General features: G+C 39.9%; 1 protein-coding gene across 1 annotated transcript in view; it reads right to left on the bottom strand.

The window, feature by feature from the left end:
• zgc:171482 (zinc finger protein) overlaps window positions 1-21,326 on the bottom strand; it is an 81,342-nt gene that overhangs the window by 23,623 nt on the left and 36,393 nt on the right. The window contains exons 4-5 of the mRNA XM_017724181.2: window positions 15,004-15,163; window positions 10,483-10,716 (exon numbers count right to left, since the gene is read on the bottom strand). Coding sequence (XP_017579670.1) covers window positions 10,483-10,716; window positions 15,004-15,163 — 394 coding nt within the window. The remainder of the gene's footprint in view (window positions 1-10,482; window positions 10,717-15,003; window positions 15,164-21,326) is intronic.

Here is a 21,326-nt window from a genome sequence, read left to right as displayed (position 1 = left end):
AAATCCTTAAGGTTTTTAGGCATACATTTGGAAACGCAAAGCTTCAGCTCTCTCCATAGATTTTCTATGGGATTGAGGTCAGGAGACTGGATAGGCCATTCCATGACCTTGATATGCTTCTTATGGAGCCACTCCTTTGTTTCCTTGGCCGTATGTTTTGGGTCGTTGTCGTGCTGGAAGACCCATCCACGACCCATTTTCAGTGCCCTGGCAGAGGCAAGGAGGTTGTCACCCAGGATTTTGCAATACATGGCCCCGTTCATCTTCCCATCCATGCGGTGAAGTTGGCCTGTGCCCTTAGAAGAAAAACATTCCCAAAACATAATACTTCCACCACCATGTTTGACGGTGGGGATGGTGTTTTTAGGGTCATACTCTGTATTTTTCTTCCTCCAAACATTTCGAGTTGAGTTGAGGCCAAAGAGCTCAATTTTGGCCTCATCTGACCACAGGACCTTCTCCCAGTCTCTCTCAGAGTCATAATATGTTCATTGGAAAACTTGAGGCGGGCCAAGAGGAACCTTGCGTGCACTGCAGGATTTTAAACCATTATGTCTCAGTGTATTACCAATGGTTTTATTGAGACTGTGGTCCCAGCTGCCTTGAGATCATTAACCAGCTCCTCCCATGTAGTTCTTGGCTGATTTTTAACCTTTCTCATGATCAATGAGACTCCACGAGGTGATATCTTGCACGGAGCTCCAGGCCTAGGTCGACTAATAGTAATGTTGTACTTCTTCCACTTCCGAATAATTGCACCAACAGTTGTCACCTTCTCATCCAGCTTCTTACTTATGGCTTTGTAGCCCATTCCAGCCCTGTGTAGGTTAGCAATTTTGTCCCTGACATCTTTAGACAACTCTTTAGTCTTGCCCCTGGTGGAGATGTTGGAGTGTCACTGAGTCTGTTGGCAGGTGGCCTTTTATACAGGTGAGAATTTGGGACAGTTGTCTCTCATGCAGGTAACGACTTCACTTAGATTAGGGTGTGTCAGTGGTCTGTGGGAGCCAACATTAGTCATGGTTTTTAGGTAATCAAATACTTATGTCCCTCAATGAAATGCAAATTATTTTTTATTTAAATATTATTTAATTTTCTAGATTTTCTTTTTGACATTCCATCTCTCACTGTTAAAATGAAGCTACCATAAAAATAATAGACTGTTTAATTATTTGTCAGAGTACAAACTTTCAAAATCAGTGGGGGATCAAATACTTATTTCCTCCACTGTACATTTAAACTGAAAGCGGTGCTTTTGTGTCATGTTTGATCTACAGTATCATCAATGCACCAAATGTGTGCAAGTGACGGAGCACTGCTTCAAGTTAGCCAGCTGCTAATAACAGCTAGCCTGGAAAGATAGCGCTCTCCCACTTTCCAATGTCTCACAGCCTTCCTCACTTTACTTTTGTTTAAATCAGGGCTGTAACTCATGATGAACCCACTTCTTTCGGTGCTTAGGAATGCACTAATACTCAAATATGACTTTTCTGAGCGCTGTAACAGAGCTGTAGTTGTGAGGATTGTGATTTAGCTTACACTGCTAAAGCTTACTGGGATGTACAGAAAGGGGAGTTCACTCTAAGCCAATAAAGTAGTTAACACCACTTATCTTGTCCCTCACACTTAGTCACAGGAGAACAGATCGCCGGTCACTCTACTCAAACAAGGAATATATAACTCCGCATTTCAGGCGTTGCTAAAAACTCATCTTAGTCATATATTCTAGTTATTTTTATATGATAAATTACCGTTTTGATATAGTTTTGAGTCACCTTAGGATTAGTTGGGAATTAAGCTATGCATGTTGTCAGACAACATGGGGTGTCAGCACACTAAACATATGGCAATACCATCATAATGAATCACCAAACACGTCCATACAGCTCTTCAGATTTCGAGGAGACATACCACTGAAATGACAAGCATAGCAAATTGAACAAAGTAAAAGTTACTGACTATAGGTCCGATGAACTTGCTGTGAGAACACATTGATGGCAACTGACACTGCTTTTGTTCTCCTGGGTCTGAAAAGTGTCTATTAATTAAGGTTTAGCCTTTACACTAAAAACTGAAGCCCAGAAATAGGAATAACAGTCAGTGCATTAATGATAAGACTAAAGAGTCCCAAAATTAGCCTTTTAAATCTAGCTGGTGAGATGGAGGCACAGTTCTCAGACCTCTCCATTAATAACACTGAGTGTTTATTTCTGTTAATAAGCTCTCTTAGATGAATGTTTGCTACACTGTGGACCCCTGATGACCTCACAGTGTGACGCTAATAAACCAGTCTAGTATGACACCATGGCAGCTTATAATCCTTGTTAATTAAACTGCCTGAAATGCTGCAAGGAACCAGAGAGAGAGGGAAAGAAGACCCAGGCTGATGAATGTTTACAGGTGGCAGATGAAAGTTTTCTGTTTAGTTTTGGCTGCAGGTAGCTTCTTTTCAGACAGCAGACCATCAATTTAATTATTTTCCTCTGATAATTGCTACCATGCAGAAAAAGCATTCCAAATATTCCCCTGCATTTTTAGCCTGTCTTGGTTGAATGGACAACTAAGGACAGAATACAGGAAAAGGTGACTGCTTGGCTGTGGCATTTCGTCTATTCTGATGCGTTCATTTAAGATTTAAGAACACTGAAAGAACACTATAAATTGCTTCAGATGTACTCAGGTAGGAGCTTATTTACTGCAGTGAAAGCCCCATTCTTCAACACAAATGTTTCTGTAGAGCCCAAAAAATAGAAATGTGGCAAGGCAAGTCAAGACCATAAAACATTAAGTCATACCCACAAGCTATAAAAGATGTGACACAAAAACACAGAGAAAGAGAACGAAATACACCACAGAGAAAAAAAATTCCACCACAGTGAAATGATTCCTACTATATATATATGAATATATATATATATGAATATAATTAAAACATAAAAATAAATCCTTAATATGGGAGGGAAAAAAGTAAAACTTTTTACAATTAGAATGCTCCTAATGAAGGACTACAGTGCTATACAAAAGTTAGAGACACTTCTTCATTTGTTTAATTTCCTGTCAAAATGACTATTAAATGTGAATTTAAATTATTTTTTTCTCATCAGTAAAATATCTATGTATATATATATATATATATATATATATATATATATATATATATATACACACACATTTACTTTAAAAGTAAAGTGTGTTTTTTGCTTCTTTCAATGTTTTTGTTCCGACAGCAGCGATACGTATATATATATATATATATATATATATATATATATATATATATATATATATATATACACATACATACACACACAATATACATATATACACAGTATCTCACAAAAGTGAATACACCCCTCACATTTCTGCAAATTTTATTCTATCTTTTCATGGGACAACATTATAGAAATGAAACTTGGATATAACAAAGTAGTCAGTGTACAGCTTGCACAGCAGTATAGATTTACTGTCCTCTGGAAATAACTTTTAACTTCTTTTCAGCAAACTCTTTGCAGGCTTTCTTGTGCGTTAGCTTCAGAAGAGGCTTCCTTCCGGGATGATGGCCATGCAGATGAGTTGATGCATTGTGCGGCATATGGTCTGAGCACTGACAGGCTGACCTTCCACTTCTTTAACCTCTGCAGCAATGCTGGTAGCACTTAATGCTGTTTTTTTCAAGCCAAACTCTGGATATGACGCTGAACACATGGACTCAACTTCTTTGGTCAATCCTGACGAGACCTGTTCCGAGTGGAACCTGTACTGGAAAACCGCTGTATGACCTTGGCCACCATGGTATAGCTCAGTTTCAGGGTGTTAGAAATCTTCTTATAGCCTAGACCATCTTTGTGGAGAGCAACAATTCTATTTCTTACATCCTCAGAGAGCTCTTTGCCATGAGGTGCCATGTTGAATATCCCATGGCCAGTATGACCGAATTGTATCCAAAACACCAAATTTAACAGCCCTGCTCCCCATACACACCTAATGAGTCACATGACACCAGGGAGTGACAATGACACAATTGGGCACAATTTGGACATGTTCAATGTGAGGTGTACTCACTTGTGTTGCCTGCTCATCGTAGAGGAGTGGAAGAGGATTCCAGTAGCAACCTGTGCAGCTCTGTTGAATTCCATGCTCAAGAGGGTTAAGGCAGTGCTAATAGACAATAGATAATAATGGTGGTCACACAAAATATTGACACTTTGAGCACAATATGGACGTGTTCACTGTGAGGTGTACTCACTTGTGTTGCAAGCTATTTAGACATTAATGGCTGTGTTTTGAGTTATTTTCAGAGGACAGTAAATCTATACTGCTATGCAAGCTGTACACTGACTACTTTAAGTTATATTACAAGTTTCATTTCTATAGTGTCCCATGAAAAGATATAAAATCACAGAAATGTGAAGGGTGTACTCACCTTTGTGAGATACTGTGTGTGTGTGTATGTATGTATATATTTTTTAGCATGACCATCTTTTGCCTCTATTACAGCTTCGATTCTTTTTGGAAGACTTGCTTACAGTTTTTCAAAGAAATTTGCAATGAGATTTTTCCACACATCCAAAGTTCAGTTTCAAAAGTTGGTTACATTTTCTACTTCTCATAATCCAAGTAATCCCAAAAAGTTCACTGTGGCCAGTCCTTTTTTCTGAGAACACCATCAGTTTTTGTTTGATTTTCACATTTTCTTAATCTAGTTTCTTCTCTCAGTAATAGAAACAGGACAGAAACATCTGTGGATTTTTTCAGATCAGAAGTAGTGGGGCTTGATTTTATCCTACAGAATCCCATTTCCTCCATATTTCAATATCTTTTGAAACTCCTGTTTTGAAACTCCTGTTCTTCCATTTTTTCCCCTTCCTTTTGTAGGTAAGTTTCTTGTATCTAATTTTCTGAGAAATATCTCCTGAAAATGGCCTTTTTGGCTATGAATTAAATAAATAAAAGGTCTCTGACATTTGCACAGTATTGTGTATATACTTCTATGTGTGTTGACTATATAAGCACACAAGTATGTGGGCTGTCGTTTGGCACACAATTGTGCACAGTGGTCCAAGATGACTCTCATTTGTCAGAGTGGGAGATGTACAGCGTGGAGAGGGAAGGCTTGCTCATTCCGTTTTACACCTCTTTACTGTAATATGTCATCCAGGCTTTATGTGAAGTAGAGGGCATATAGCTGGAGGAAAGTAAGCCAGCTCACAGATGCAAAGACACACAGCGTTCTTTTAAAGATGATTCTACATTTGATTTATAACATAGCAGACATAAGACGTAATTTTTTTTCAGCCTTAAACTATACAGATTTTATAATGCATCAATTCTAGCTTTGTCACCATACAATTAATATATCAGAATTAGGGCTGAAACGATTATTCGAGTAACTCAAATAATTCAGTTACAAAAAATGTTTTTGTTAAAGGCTTCGTTTAATTCATGTCACTAAAGTCCATCTATTTTAAATGTCTCTGCTATTGTATCATTCCCGCTTTGTAGAGTACGATAAAACTAAGGATAAATAGGCTAACCTATGTTTGTGAAGTTGAATTTCATAGTTTTTTTTTCATGTACATCATAAAAGTTTCACAGAAAGGTTGAATAAATGGGCATACTTCTGGAGCCAATAAGCCATAGGTTTTAAGCTTTGATCTAGTAAAAGTGTTGAGTTTGAATAAAAACTTTTTGTGAGAAATAACAGCCAATTGCTTGCTCTTTTTAAGAGGCCTTTCATATTGCATAACACACTATCAATAGAGTTGTTTAAAACACAAAAGTGTGATTTATCCGATTACTCGATTAATCGATGAAAAAATTGACAGAGTACTCGATTCCAAAAATATTCGATAGTTGCAGCCCTAATCTGAATAATAGTTAAAGAAGCAATAAAAACTTCATTTAATTTACTTTATTTATTTGCTTTTATTTTTTCAATTAGGACTACTATATGTCTGTATAGAGAATTTTATTTGTCTCTATTTTGACTGAAGGAGATTGCATCTCTGGATCATAGACCTTGTCCCTGGCATTTTACTGATTAAAAGGAAGTCCTATTCTCTTGCAATTTTGAACACAGTAAATAACTGCACTTTGAAATCCCCTCTCTGCAGAATGAACATTTGCCCCTTAGGCTCTCTTTATTCTTTTTCTTTTGTTTATTAGGGAAAAATTAATACCTGCCAGAAACACGGGGAAGGGGGGGTGGGGCATCCTTTGTTCCTATTTCTACAATGTCAAAATAAACCCTCAGCCGGAAGGCCATTACACCAAAGTAGTTTCCACATAAACAGGCTAGGTTGTGCACTGCAGTCTCCAAGCAGTCACTTCACTGATGGGCTGAACAAGTGGGAGGTCCTACGAATGAGTAAATGGACCTCGAATGAACAGCTCACATGAAACACTGGCTGTCCCATAGAGCCAGCTTTTTACACACCAGTAGAAACAGAGGTGACAAGGTTTGGGGCCAGAGATGCTCAGGAGAGTGTAGGTTTAACAATATGAAGTGAAGGTTGATCTCAGTGGACTTCTCTCAGTGTAGAGAAGAAATTGTGGTGTCTCACAATCTGAATTTAGCTGTACTAACTTCACCAGTTTACACTGTGTGCACAATTATTAGGCAAGTGAGTATTTTGACCATATTATCATTTTTAGGCATATTTTCTAACTCCAAGCTGGATAAACTTGAATGCTTAATGGATTTAAGCATAGCAGGTGATGTGTATCTGTGTAATGAGATAGGGTGTGACCCTATATCAAGGTGTGCATAATTATTAGGCAGCTTTTTTTTTTAGGCAAAATGGGCCAAAAAAGAGATTGAACAGACTCTGAAAAGTTAAAAATGACCAAAAGTCTCTCAGAGGGATGCAGAACTCTTGAAATTGCTAAGATATTGGGGCGTCATCACAGAACCATCAAACGTTTTGTTGCAAATAGTCAAAAGGGTCACAAGAAACGTGCTGAGAAAAAAAGACACGAATTAACTGCCAAGGATTTGAGAAGAATCAAGCGTGAAGCTACCAGGAACCCATTATCTTCCAGTTCTGTCATATTCCAGAACTGCAACCTAGTTGGAGTATCAAGAAGCACAAGATGTTCAGCGCTTTTGGTTGCTGCTGCACAAAAAGTTGATGGTCAACAGATCAAGAAACTGACAGACTCCATGAATGGAAAGCTTATCACTGTTATTGAAAAGAAGGGTGGCTGTATTGGTCACTATTTTTTTTTTTTTTATTTCTCAGAAATGTTCATTGGAAAGCTTTGAGTTGTTTGTTTATAATTCTCAATTGAACAGATGAAAATAAAAAAGTGAGATGGGATAATGTGTGTTTTTCATTTAGTTGCATAATAATTCTGCACCATTATAGTTGCCCAATAAATGTGCACATATAGATATTCTCCTAAGAAAAACGAAACTTCACTTTTACTTTCTTAAACATTCATGTTTGAGGTTTATTAACATTTTGGATTAACCAAGAGCACTGTAGTTGGTCATTAATAAAAATAATCCTCAAAAATAAGACTTGCCTAATAATTGTGCACACAGTGTAGATGTGCAAGACGTGCATCTCCTTTTGCAGGGTGTTGTAATCAACAGCAAATATTTCTGGTGAGTGTAAAATAGTTGGTGACGGGGATATAATCTTAACAAGACCATCCTTTGGCTTGGTTGCTTTGTTTCAATAATATGAAGATGGATTTTCTGCAAGGAAAAAAATGTCTGTGCATTGCAAATTCAACCAATTTATATCCTCTTTAGGTTGGAAGTTTGATTGTGGAAGGAGAGTGAATTGAAAAAAAAAAACGCTTAAGTATGATTTCTTGGCTCGGGCCTCTTTTATATTATGGCTCGCTGTACTTTCTGTCCTTGGTAACTGAGTATCAGCATGAACCTACTGATCCCTCATGAGCCATCTTTTGACAATGCCCTGCTGACAGCTGTCCTGCAAGCATCTGTGTCCTGCTGGGTGCTAAGAACCCAGCATGCTGATGCAGATAAGGTTGAGGCTTAGATTACATGACTAAACTTGGAGTCTTTCCAGTCATTTAAGGTGAATTTAAGAAAAAATCAAGCCTACTCTTTTGGTAGAGCCAACACATGATGGAGTCACATTGTGATGTGCTTGGTACACTATATGTACAGTGGTTTGTAGACACCTGCTCACCCACTGTTCCTTCTGAATTCAAGAGGATTAATAGGCAATTTGTGCCACATTCCACTGCAGTAACAGCCTCTACTCTTCTGGGAATGGCTGTGTGGATCTGTTTGCACTCAGCCACAGGAGCATTAGTTAAGTCAGGTTAGCGAGATAATCATACTGGACCACTTTAGAGCTGCACTGCTCCATCGGCCAATGCTGGTTAGATTTATACCCCTCTAGCCGACATCAAGGGTGGATCTCAAAACTCTAATTGATGGTTGCTCGATTCCTCTTTCTTTTAGCTTTCAGCTAAGTGACCCTGAAATCAAATGAACCATCTTAAAGAACCATCTTAAAGAAGTATAAATTCTTTAAATATGCTCAGAGGAATCAAAGAGAAAGGAGGCTTCCAGAGAGTCTTATTTTTTTGGTAGTACATAATATATGTCTGTGGTACAGTTTACTCTGCCTATCCTTTTTGTTTTTTTCGGATGATTCAGTTAATGGCTGGTAATGGAAACGTTTTATGAAAATTAATTAATATATATATATATATATATATATATATGTGTGTGTGTGTGTGTGTGTGTGTGTGTGTTTAGTGTTTATAATGGGCAGATCTTTTAAGCTTGGTAACAGGTGATCAAAGTTACGACTGCGTGAAGGACAACTTATTTGTCAAACCAGTTTGGGTTTGATTCCTCTGTCCTTCCAACCTTGCAATAGGTAAAACATAAAGGACTCACTAATTAGAAGGAAAGTCTGCATACTTTTGGACAAAAAAAGATTTCTGTGTGTAACCATGTTTTCCTAGTATTTCTTCACCTTGGTTAAAATAGGGCTTAGAAGTGAAAATAGTAGAGAAACAAAATATCCAATGTCAAAACTGAGAAATTGTATTGTTTTTGAAAAATATATGCCCATTTAAAATTTGATGCCAACAACACATTCCAAAAAAGGTTAGGACAGGGCCAACAAAAGGCTGGTAAAGTTGTGTAATGCTAAAAAAAATCTGAATTTAAAAATCTGATTAATTGGCAACAGGTCAGTAACATGATATGGGTCTAGAAAAATCATCACGGAGTCTGTCAGAAGTGAAGATGAGGAGGGGTTTACCACTGTGAAAGAATACACTATCAAATAGTACAACAATTCAAGAATGCTTCTCAACATAAAATAGCAAAAAACTTTTTCTTTTTATCATATACCATAACATTAAAAATAACATTTTAAAAAATTCAGAGAATCTGGAGAAATTTCTGTATGGAAGGGACAAGGCCAAAAACCAGTATTTGCTGACCATGATCTTTGGGCCCTCAGGCGGCACTGCATTAAAAACAGACGTGGTTCTGCAGTGGAAATCATTGCATGGGCTCAGAAACTCAAAAGGTAAAACTCAAAAAAAGCAAAGAAGAAACCATATATAAACAGGATCCAGAAACGCCACCACCTTCTCTGGGCCCAAGCTCATTTAAAATGGACTGAGGGGAAGTGGAAAAGTGTCCTGTGGCCCAACAAATCAACATCTGAAATTGTTTTTGGAAATCATGGACACTGTGTCCTCTGTACTGAAAACCACTCAGCTTGACATCAGTGCGCAGTTCAAAAGCCAGCATCCATGATGGTATAAAATTGCATTAGTGCACATGGCATGGGTGATGTACACATCTGTGATGGCACTATTTATGCTGAATGATATATAACGGTTTTGGCAACATATGCTGTCATCCACACAACGTCTTTTTCAGGGAAGACCATGATTATTTCAGCAACATGATGCCAAACCACATTCTGCATGTATTACAATGACACTGCTCCGTATTAAGAGTCTGGATACTAAAATGGCCTGCCTGCAGTCCAGACCTGTCACCCACTAACATTTGGCACATTATGAAATGAAAAATACAACAAAAGAGATCCAAACCTGCTGAACTGAAATTCTATATCAAACATGAATGGAAAAAACATTTCACTTTAAAAACTACAGCAACTGGTCTCCTCCGGCATCACATTGAAAATGGGCATATATTTTTCAAAAACAATATTTCTTTCAAACATTTGACATGTTGTCTTTATAGTATTTTTCTTTAAAATATGGTTCACATGATTTGCATATCATTCCATTCTGTTTTCATTTACATTCTGAATAGCGTCCCAACTTTTTTGGAAAAGGGGTTGTATCTCCTTTAGACACAAGAAACTATTTAGACACAAAAAATTATTGATATTTCTTTGGACATAGTACCTTTTTTGTTAATGTTTTACCATGCCTACATAGTAACCAGCTGCTCCTTATTTCCCTTTTTCCTTCCTCTTGCTGGCCTTCAGACTTTACACTCACCCGTGCTCTCAGTGGCATCCAGACTACCCGCCAGCTGCTCCAGTAGCCGTGCCCGTGCTGCATTCCTCTTGTGCTTCTTGCCCTCGTAGTGCTGCTGTGCCATCAAGGGGTTGTTGAACCAGGCGCCACATAGGCAACAGTACTTGCCTGCTTCTCCATTGTTGCCCATTGGGGGCCACGAGGGTGGAGGCAGTGCAGGAGGATCTGTGGGCTGAGGGGTTGTTGGGGTTGTGTCTGAGAGAGAGAGAGCCCAATAAAACTCTGAGTGTAAATATAGCTTGTTCTGAAGTATAATATTATGACATTACAGCACAGTCTGTATTACAATTATCAATACTTATCAGTTTTATGAGCCTTTAGAAATTTTGCATACATTAAAAGGTGAATGCCTCTCCTCTGACACATCTTTGCTATGAAGTTGGGGAATGCTTCTTTGTTTTGGACCAGACGTGCGAAAATGGAAAACCTCCAGGTATCCCATGCTCCATGGTACTACAGACGTGTTACCATGGTTACCACCCCCAAATAGCCTACAGGCCTTGACACGATTGCAAGTTCATCCATCTTTCAAGGCAACAGAAACGTTGTTTCAGCAGAGAATTAAAGCCATGTTAATTTACACATATTTTTAAAAGCAGCAGAGGAGCAGACAACCTTCATTACAAAATACAGAAAAGAATCAAGAATACTCTGTAAATGCAGACCAGCATAAGTTGCTAGACATGCAGCAGTGGTTGCATTGATTTGCTGTGGATAGAGAAAGATCTATCATTTATGCCATTTCTGATATGGTTCTGCATATGTATTGCAGCTAAGGCATCTTGTGCCAAAGGCATTTTAGTTGCCAAGGCCTGGAAGAGAACAGCATTATGACACAATACAACATTATAACCAGTGCTGAAGCAACTTGATGGCTTTACATGAAAAAAAAAAGATGTCTGTGATTGGCTACATGCAGCTATACATGTCTTCAGAGTGGGCTAAAATACTAACACTAAAAGTATTCTTTAGAAGTGAACTGTAGAAGTGAAATATAACCTATATAATACTGAGCTATGACCTGCACATCTAATACACCACTATTCATCCCTTAAGATGTATCTAGTGGGCATACCTTCTTGTGGTTTGATCTTTGAGAACTTGAATGTTGAAGCATTTGGTTGCTAAGGTAGTGTTCAATGCATTAGTAGATTAGTTAGTCATACTGAGGCAACATAAAGCCAAGAACACATAGTTACAGTAACTATGGTTCCCTCTGCTCCTCTCACCACCCACATTGCACTGTTTTGAGTGAGATGATTCTACTGTGCTCAGATTAATTTAAATCAACAATCCAACAATCATTTTTTCACAGCAGGACATATGTGCATGGTGCTAGGGACATGTTTTATTTCATGACATTTTTTTTTTGTACTTTTTTATATTTTGGTTAGTAATAGAAAGAAATGGGGTAGATACAGTCATTTAGACTGTCAATTCAGGTCAGCTAGATTTATCAACTGAGAAAGAAAAGTTTGTCTGTATTTCTCTTTTGCTCCCTCTTCTACTGTTTGATATGTGCACACTGGTGCGTGAATAAGTGCTTCTTTCCACTGAGAAGGCCTGGAAGCGCAGGGTAGGGACACACTGGGCCATTTGCATGAGAGGAGTCTGAAGCTGCCAGGCAATCTGGGTGAGATGGCAGAGAGTGGAGAAGAGAGTCTGACCAGGTAACTCTCAAGGGCATCTCCATCACACTTTGCCTCAACTGTCACCAGCAATCCTCATCTAATGCAGCTCTCTGGAGTGCAGAGCACTTTGAATTTTCATGAACGTTACTTTTGCTTTAATCGCTCATGCAATCCCTAGCCCTCTACTGTCCTTCTAAATTAATGGGGGGGGGGGGGATAGGGGAAAAAATAATGGGGTGGGGGTGGGGGGGCACAGCACTCATTGTACATTATCATAATTTGATATTTATCTTTGCATACAGCTCATGTTGCAAGCACCAAATTCCGTGTGTCAACTGAGTCTACACTACATTTAAAATGTAATTTTCATATCCTAAAGTACCTCTTTAAAAAGTAAATTGAACAGAAAATGGGAAACAGATGTACATACTGATGGAGTGTGTTCTGCCTGTCTAGTCTGAATAACACTGTATTGCTTGCTTGAAATTATAGCCTGATGATAGGAAATGAAATGTAATAGTATCGACAGGCTAAAGATAGAACCCCTGAGTGTTTGCCTAAAACAAGTCTAACAAAACATGTGCTAGACATTTATCACATGGCTGTGCTTTCTTTGGAATACATTATAGTCAAATATGGAAACTGCACAAAACTGTGTCAAAATAAATGTGGATCTCTGGGAGGAAATAGAAACAAAGCCACATTGATGCCAAGTTTTAACATAACAACCCCGCTCTAACTCACAGCTTTCCCCAGCACTGGCTTATTTCCAGGGGCGATATCTGAGGTGACTGAAAGTGTGTGTCTGGATTAAATTCTATTTCACTTTTACAGTTTTAGTTTTAAACAGCCTTCAACTGTCAATAATGCTAAAGTCATGCAATGTTAGTTTTGGTTTCAAAACAAACACAAACACTTTCTACCTGCTATTGTTTACACAAGCAAATGTTTAACAAATTGCAGACTGTGCTTATACAAGTAGAATAACACTCCACAATGACTTGCCTTAAGCTTTTTGTTGTTTATTTGTTATTTGTTATTAATATGACTGAACTGCCATGAAGTCGCTCTTGCTAAGAGTTGAACACTGGTGATAATAGGAGTTTGATATTGGACATGTTGTTATGCAGGTGCTGACATGCTTTATGCGATGATAAATCAGGAATCTGCCTGTCAGTATGGCACAGAAACCAGAATACCTTTCTCTCTTCATTTCTCTTCCATCCACACTGTACATTTAAAAGTATACAGACACCCCTTAAGGTGCACTCATTGCTGTCAGATGTGTTCAGCTGTGCACACACAGCTTGTTTAATAATAAAAAAGAACTGCCAATAGAATGAGAAACTCAGTAGTGGCTACACATAAGTCTAAGGTCATCATGCCCAATGCCAAGCATTGGCTAGAGGGATATAAAGCTCCCAGCACTGAGCTGCAGAGCAGTGGAATGGCATTCTCTAGAATGCTGGGGCAACACTGAATAACTCTGGCATGAGCTTGTGTGGCGTTTATTATCCAGAACTAATTATCCAACATTTGCTGCTTTACTGCGGCAAAGCGTGGAACAAACTCACTATTGAATACCCTTGATTTTGGAAGAGATGCTGGGTGAGCAGGTGTCTAAAACTTTTGAACATTTATTGTTTTTGTCAAGTTTAAGTTCAACATGAATTCGAAGCTGCATATGAGTATGGACACCCACACATTTACTGCTGCCGCTGACATTTATGGCACTGGCGGTTCTATTGGCAGATGTGAAGAAAACAATGAGTAAAGAGGATGCTGTGTGTCATGGCTTCCTCGTGGTGTTAACCTATATCTGTTGCTGGGCTCATGTGAAAAGTGTGAGCTGAATGGAGTATGATACTGACATAAATACAGACAATCCCCATCCTTTAGATCAATAGAACCGCCAGAAAGCTTTAGGCCCATGCAAACTCACGCTTCACTGACTGTGACTTGGCTCACGTCGCCTCACACACCAGTCTCATGGGAGCATTATCTACCTTGGGGCTTGTAGGAAGAACATAATATACAGTATACATATAGTATATTTAGAGGACACCCACTGTGTCACTGCAATTCAAGCCTTTATTTCATAATTTAAGTCATTAGCATTCCATGCAAGTGCACATTCTGTAGGGCTTTTACTCTTAGCAGTTGTGAGGGTCCACAGCACGCTGCTTGCTTATAATAGATCCAGATTAAAGGTGAGGCCTTAGATACATTACCGAGGAATGATACAGTGAGTGTGGTTCTATGGTTCGCTCATGTGTCATCTGTATCTATTGTCTCCATGTAGTCTGAAGCTTTAGCATTGAGTGTAGCTTGAGTAAAGCTGTGTTAATGCTGCATATAGCACCAGGCCAGAGGGCATTAAACAAAGCTTGTCTGTCTGAGTCGCTCTTCAGCCAGAGCAGAGCTGCATGCCGCATAGGCTTTACGCTCACAGTAAACCAATCTCCTCCTCTGCTCTTACAGCCCTGAACTCTGATTCATTACTTGGTGAAAGAGCACACCACTGGGCACTCAATCCCTCCTCGCACCATATTTTACACTGCACTGCTCCATCGTCTAGGTACCCTGTCTGCCCCGCTCCAGTAAGGTTACATCATGGTGCTGACCACAGCTAATACAGCCCTTACTTTATGTACTGTTTTACTGCACACGCTATCAGAAGCCCCCTTATGACTAAGATGTTTTCTTCATAGTAAGTAAGCTTAAATCTCAACAGCAACAGCACATATGGACATCACTGGGTCACACTAGATTTACAGAAAGCAAATACACTGACAAACAGTATTTTTGCAAGTTAATGATGAAACACAAAAAATGTTCATAGCACTCTGACCTGTGGGGGTGGTTAAGCTGGGCTGCTCTCCGAGCACCAGGCGTACTCTCTTTGCATGTGTTTTGCCTTGGTAGTGCGACTGAGCCACGATGGCAGATGTGAAGAACATATTGCAGAGTGTGCAGCATTTGTTCCTGTCCACCTCATTCTCAGCACTGTCCTATAAGGAGAGACACAGGACAGACAAGATCAAGATCAGGTCAGGCTGATAAGGAAGTATATGGGGAAAAAAACAACAACAAAAAAAAAAAAAACAGATACTGCCCTTTATTGGTCTATGAAGTGATGGTTTGGCTTTGCTGTAAAAATTTCATTTAAAGCAGACAAGTTGGGCTCATTAAGGCAAATGGCTACAATTTACATTAAATTAAGCACAAAAGCATGGAGATAGAAACTATGATTAATGAACCAATTTCAGTTGGTTCATTTTGCAAAACACTAGAACACTTCTCCCGTGACCCTGAGGGAGAAGCGGCTTAGAAAGTGTGTGTGTGTGTATGTGTGTGTGTAGAACACTTCTTGTATCTTGATGAAGGACTACACTTTACAGACTCTGATAGTCTTTTCTTTTGTGTTCTGACTTACAGAAGTGCTCAAATCAAGTAATGCAACTATGATGAAATACACAATAGAGTAGCGACCCCTGACACTGCAGGGAACGCACAGCCTCTGATGGGCATCAGAAACACAGGAGCATATGAAATATTCAGCCAGCCCGTTTTGCCCTTAGTGTTTGCCAGCACTGCAGCTGTAAAACATTCATGAGGCAAAGTTGGGATACATCTACAGACTGTCCCAGCAGACATTAAGCACAGTATACAAATCACAGTAAACAAATGCACGTAGAGAAGTGCAATCCTCCAGACATAGACCAAGACTAAGCTACATGATGCTAGGACTAACAGTGTGTCATGAAAGCCAAATTTTAGATGAAAACAGGCACTAATATTAGCAGCATTCTCTTAATGATGAGTATTGGGAGTACTGAGATTGTGTTTTGGCTTGGTATTATGATCTAAGACAAAGGCCCAAGCTAAGACTTCCAGCAGGGCTTCAGACCAAAAATAAACATTACGGTTGACATTTTGGAGAACCTCTTTGACTACTGTTACATGGTTTTTCTGACCTCACTATCTTAGGAAGAGGACAGTGGATTACTGGGCCATTATCAGGTGTGAAAGAGCCTGGTCCTGGGACTCTTCGGAAACTCCAGCTCTGCCCAGGTCTGAACTATTCCAGCCTCACAAGAAAGCTTAGAAGGTCAGCCTTGAGTAAATCAGACACAAAGAATTGCCAAGAATTTCCCTGTTCACTGGCCTATTTCTCAAGGCAGAACTGCTGCTTATCATCCATTATAAAGACAGCAGAGGCAGTTACTCGAAAGCAGAGGACGCCAGGGTTGAGTATCCTCACTCGTATTCTCCACCGAGAGCACTTTAGATCTTTATCTTGCTTAAATAACAGAGGATGAGGAAAGTACCCATTCTGCACGTTAAAAGCCAACTGAAACATCAACAAAGCACTAGCCCTTTGAGGGCCAGTAAGCTTAGAAGCTAGAAGCACTGTCCATGAAGCAATCTGTTGCTCATGGCAACACCAAACCTGTGATATGTGGATAGTCCTATTGCAATACAGGTAATGCCAGATAGTTTACTGTGATAAGCAAACGAGATCAATAAATCATGAAAAGAAGATGGTGTTGTGATTTTTCTTAAAGAAGTTATGGATAACCCGAAGTGACTTCTTTAAGGGTGAAGTTGTATGACCATTTGAAGTGATTCATAGAATATTCTGCGATCCTCAATGTCAGATTGCTACTGTAAGATATTAAATGGAAGACCTGCTTTGAAGCCCAAATGGACACCACTGTACAAAAATACTGCTCAGGAATCCACAGGGACACAGATTTCTAGGTTATGATTTTATTCTTCTGTTATATCTCTGCCTTTTAAGATGCAGTGTGTCTGCTTGGTGCTCAAAGACTTTTCCTTTGTGCCAGAATATTTTGGCACTTTCCACACCAACCTCTGTTTGCTGCATTTCTACACTTTTACACTGTTCCCCACTGCTCCAGCACACACCTCAAAAGAGAAGTGTCAGCTAGCAAGTCACACTCTCTGAGCCTTTACTTCCAACGCAAGGTGTTGAGCTATTCTTCTCTCTCTGCCAGTCCCTAAATCGACATGTGCGCCCTGACTTCCTATCAGGCAAACAGAGACTGTTTTTTTTCTTCCTTCTTCCTGTTGTCCCCTGAAGGGAGGCCGTTTCACTGATTCTCCCCCTTTTCCTACACTGAAATATTTATTGGTATTGGCAGCTATTCACTGTGCCTCAGCTTTTCTATGCCTTGTCGCCTTCATCTATGCCAGTACCCCCAACATTCAGACACAGCAATGGTTTGTTTTGCTGTACTTTCTATGTGTTTGCCTATAACAAGCTCTATTTCCCAAGTCAGTCTGTTTTAAAATGAGCTCCCTTAACATATTCTTTTGAAAAATGTCCACTTCAAAAGATTTGTACATTGCTTTTAAAACTTGTCTGGCAAGTATCTGACATTGGAATGAAAAGGACTAGCTCACAGTCTCACTTAATTAACTCTCTAAATCATTACTGTTGTAAAAAAAAAAAACTCATCTGAGAAACTGTAACTTTTTAGGACATGGCTTAAAATGGTTTAACATCAATCAAGCCTACAAGCAAAATACTGTCATTAGTTTGTGAGCTTCCCCATTTATCATTCTTTATCATTGTTCAAGGTTCATCTTACATTTGGTTTGCTTTATCTTGTTAAGAGGTACTTGACACATTGAGTTTAATTTAAGCCCTATAGGAAACTTACTGGGATGTTGGCCTGTCCTGTCACCGTGTATGCACTGATGTCTGAGCCAAGGGACAACTATGTTAGATGTCACTTCCACCTCAAAGTAAGAGGGTAAATAAGACTCAACTTCATGGCCTAGTTTTATTTCCCTGAGCCTGTGACCTGATTCTGGTGGGCTGGGCAGTGGAGTGAGTGTGTTCTGATTGATGTTTATAGGTGAGGTGTGTAGAACAGAGACAGAGCTACAGAGAAAAGCATTCAATGCCTACTATCTCCCTCAGGACACAGCAAGTGTCTGGCCTGCTCTGATGCACTGCCGTACTCAAAAATAAATAAATAAATAAATAAAAATGTCTGCATTCTTTTTGCTGATCATTCTCCATTCTTGATGTAACATATTTGTCTGTGTGTGTGGAGTTTTTCATGTACGTATGTGATGGTGTGTTTAAAGCATGTGAGAAAATGCCTGTTTGTTTGAAAAGTTGTGCCAAGCCACAGCAATAGTCTGTGTACTATGTATATGCACTTGTGCATGTAATGTCCTCCAATGTGGAAGAACACAAAGAACACAGCCTGAATTTATCCAAGATCTCTATTTATAAACCTGTCACGGGAGCAGCGGTCCCCCCACGAGGCAGCACTGTTTGAGTTTTCTATCACTGCTTGCTTGTTTCCTCTGGGCTTTTTTGATTCCTTTCTTTTTTAGATGTGCTTCAGATCTGGCTTCCCATGGCTTTTGGTCAGCCCTGCAGGGCCTGTTGCTTGTGGATTAGAGTAATCATTGTAATCAAGAAATGAGAGCATAAACATTTTTCTTTTAATGTAAAATGTCATCATCCAACATGGAGCAGCTTTTGTTAAGTTAGGAAAGAGAGCACTTAAAATGAAAAAGATACGAACAGAAGCACTAACGAAAAAAAAAAAACAGTTTCATTTTTTATTTACTGAATGTGTTTTTGCATGAAATTGAATCGATGCGTCATGCATTGGCCTCCTCGATCGGACTACAACTCCCAGAATGCACTGAGATCATGTGACTCTGGACTCCAGCTTGCGCTCCTATCAGCGCTCACAGTCTCCAGAACTTTAACTGTTATCACCTGTGTCTTGTTGCAGCTCAGCGTACAAATGCCCGGGCTTCAGAAACAGTCAGTGTGAGGTATTGCATCCTCCTGAAACTACTGAGTGGTCTCTCTGTGTGATTATATGTTTGACCGTATTTGTGACCTTTTTGCTTCATGTTTTGACTATGTCTTTTGCCTTTCCCTTTTTGGTACTTCTGCTGGTTGTTTTGATTCGTGTTTTGAAATTTGGCCTGAACTCTGACTACTCTTTTGTGTTTTGTTCATTTTTGACTTTGGTTGCTTGGTTTACTATTAAACCATCTCAACTCTCATCCACAAGTGTCTGGGTTTCTGTCACTTCGTAACATGTTGCACAAATGCAAAATATTTTTGTCAGACGAGTGACATTTGAAGAAGTGACGACTCATTACTGATGGTGCTCGCTAAGAAAGTATGCAGGGAGCTTCGCCTTTTGCCTGAGTTTTCGTTTGCTCTTGTTCAAATGCACCCCTCTTTCTCGATCTCTTTTGCATGCTCACGCTCTTTCGCTGTCACATACACATCTGCCCATTTACATGTGACCTATTTTGTGAATAATAAAAAGCATTTGTGTGTGTACAGAGGTTTGAAGCACTGACAGTGTCTGGCCCTGCCCTGATCTTAACAAAGAGTTTTTAATTAAGAGCCTGTTTATCTCTCTCTCTCACTCCGTGCAAACAGCTCTTCCACTGTTTGGAGGGGCGTGAAAACATGGCTAAAAATAAATGCAGTGAGGAAAGGGGGAAAGCAGACTGAGGCACACGCTAATTCTCCCTGTTTGAAGACACGCACAAAATATAGATTTAGAGAAATGAAATGAACGAAAAGAAAACTTTCCCTCCCTCTTTCCAGTTTGTGCTTCTGAACACTTCAAGCTAAGAAGCAGAGGGCTGCTGATCTCTCAAACATTCAATCATGCTTTGTGATGGGAAGCAACTAAAGCAAAAAGGAAGTGCCATGCATTTTCTCTCTCTCTCTCTTCACACACACGAGAAAAAAGATCAACTCTCCTTTTTATCTCTGAGAACCTTTCCGACCTACTTTCTTCTTTTATGTTTGCTTCTGAGCCTGACTACCTTTGTGTGAGGTTTTTTTTTTTTTTAAAGAAACTCTATTGCGCTCACAGCTGCCTAAGTTTACTAGCTCTCCTCATTCCAGTGAAGGCACAGTGTCGATAAAAAGTGGCAGCTTTACAGAGGTAAGCAGGAACAAGCTGGCCCAATAAAGGCTATTCTGGGGGCCACTGCAGGCTTCATGCAGCCAGAATGAAAGAGGTGGTGTGAAATGGAAGCTGCTGATGAAGGTAAATCGTGTTGGGCCTTGAAGGCAGCACTGACAGTAAAACTCTCACACTTTAGGCCTGATTCCATAAAGATGGCTATGTAGGTATGGGACAGAGGAAAAGGTTGCTCGGGTAAGTCAGGATCAGGAAGCCATCATCCAGACTGAATTGTGGAGTGGAGTGTGATAAATGCAGATCAAGGTGTGCAAAATGGTCTTCAAACTTGAGTGCTGAGCTCTGCTCACTTTCCTGTACAATTTGATTAGTGGCATGTCTTCAGGAGTGTTACCCTCTGTGTCCTCAAGGGTTGTTAGGTTTGGTAATGGAAGTGCATGCAGACTGGACTGAGCTCTGTCTGGTCCCCAGTAGAATTATCCATAAACACTGCTCTAATGAGCTCTTTATGAGCACACAGTCTCACACTCTAACTGACTGCAGCTGAGGACATTCCTCCACAGACTACCTATTATCAGCTGAATGCTTCATAGGCCAATAAATGCACCCTATCCCTCACCCTTAAACGACTGATGTTAATTACACAAGCTCAGGGAATTGTACGTAATTGGATAGTGTCACGGTGGCGCGGTGGGTGGCGCTGTCGCCTCACAGCGAGGAGGGCCTGGGTTCGATTCCCCAGCCGGGTGACTGGGGTCCTGTCTGTGTGGAGTTTGCATGTTCTCCCCATGTCTGTGTGGGTTTCCTCTGGGTTCTCCGGTTTCCTCCCGCAGTCCAAAGACATGCAGTCAGGTCGATTGGACATGCTAAATTGCCCCTAGGTGTGAGTGACTGTCTGTCTGCCCTGTGGCGGACTGGCGACCTGTCCAGGGTGTATCCTGCCTTCTGCCCGATGACTGCTGGGATAGGTGACCCTGACACGGCTTAGAAAATGGATGGATGGATGGATGGATGGATGGATGGATGGATGGATAGTGTCACACTTTTGTTTTGCCTCTGTACTCCAACACACGAGATATGCAGTGAAAAAATCACTATGAGCATAAAGTGCAGAAAGTATTTACCAATATAGTGGTTATAGGAATCACAAAATGACAGTCCTTTTCACAGTAGGGAGTGGGGGAGATGGTGTATAAAACTATTTATTTACTGAAAATGTAAG

This window comes from Pygocentrus nattereri, chromosome 5 (genome assembly GCF_015220715.1).
Source record: "Pygocentrus nattereri isolate fPygNat1 chromosome 5, fPygNat1.pri, whole genome shotgun sequence".
Taxonomy (NCBI): domain Eukaryota; kingdom Metazoa; phylum Chordata; class Actinopteri; order Characiformes; family Serrasalmidae; genus Pygocentrus; species Pygocentrus nattereri.
The sequence above is the reverse complement of the archived record's forward strand: the minus strand, read 5'-3'. Positions and strand labels throughout refer to the sequence as shown.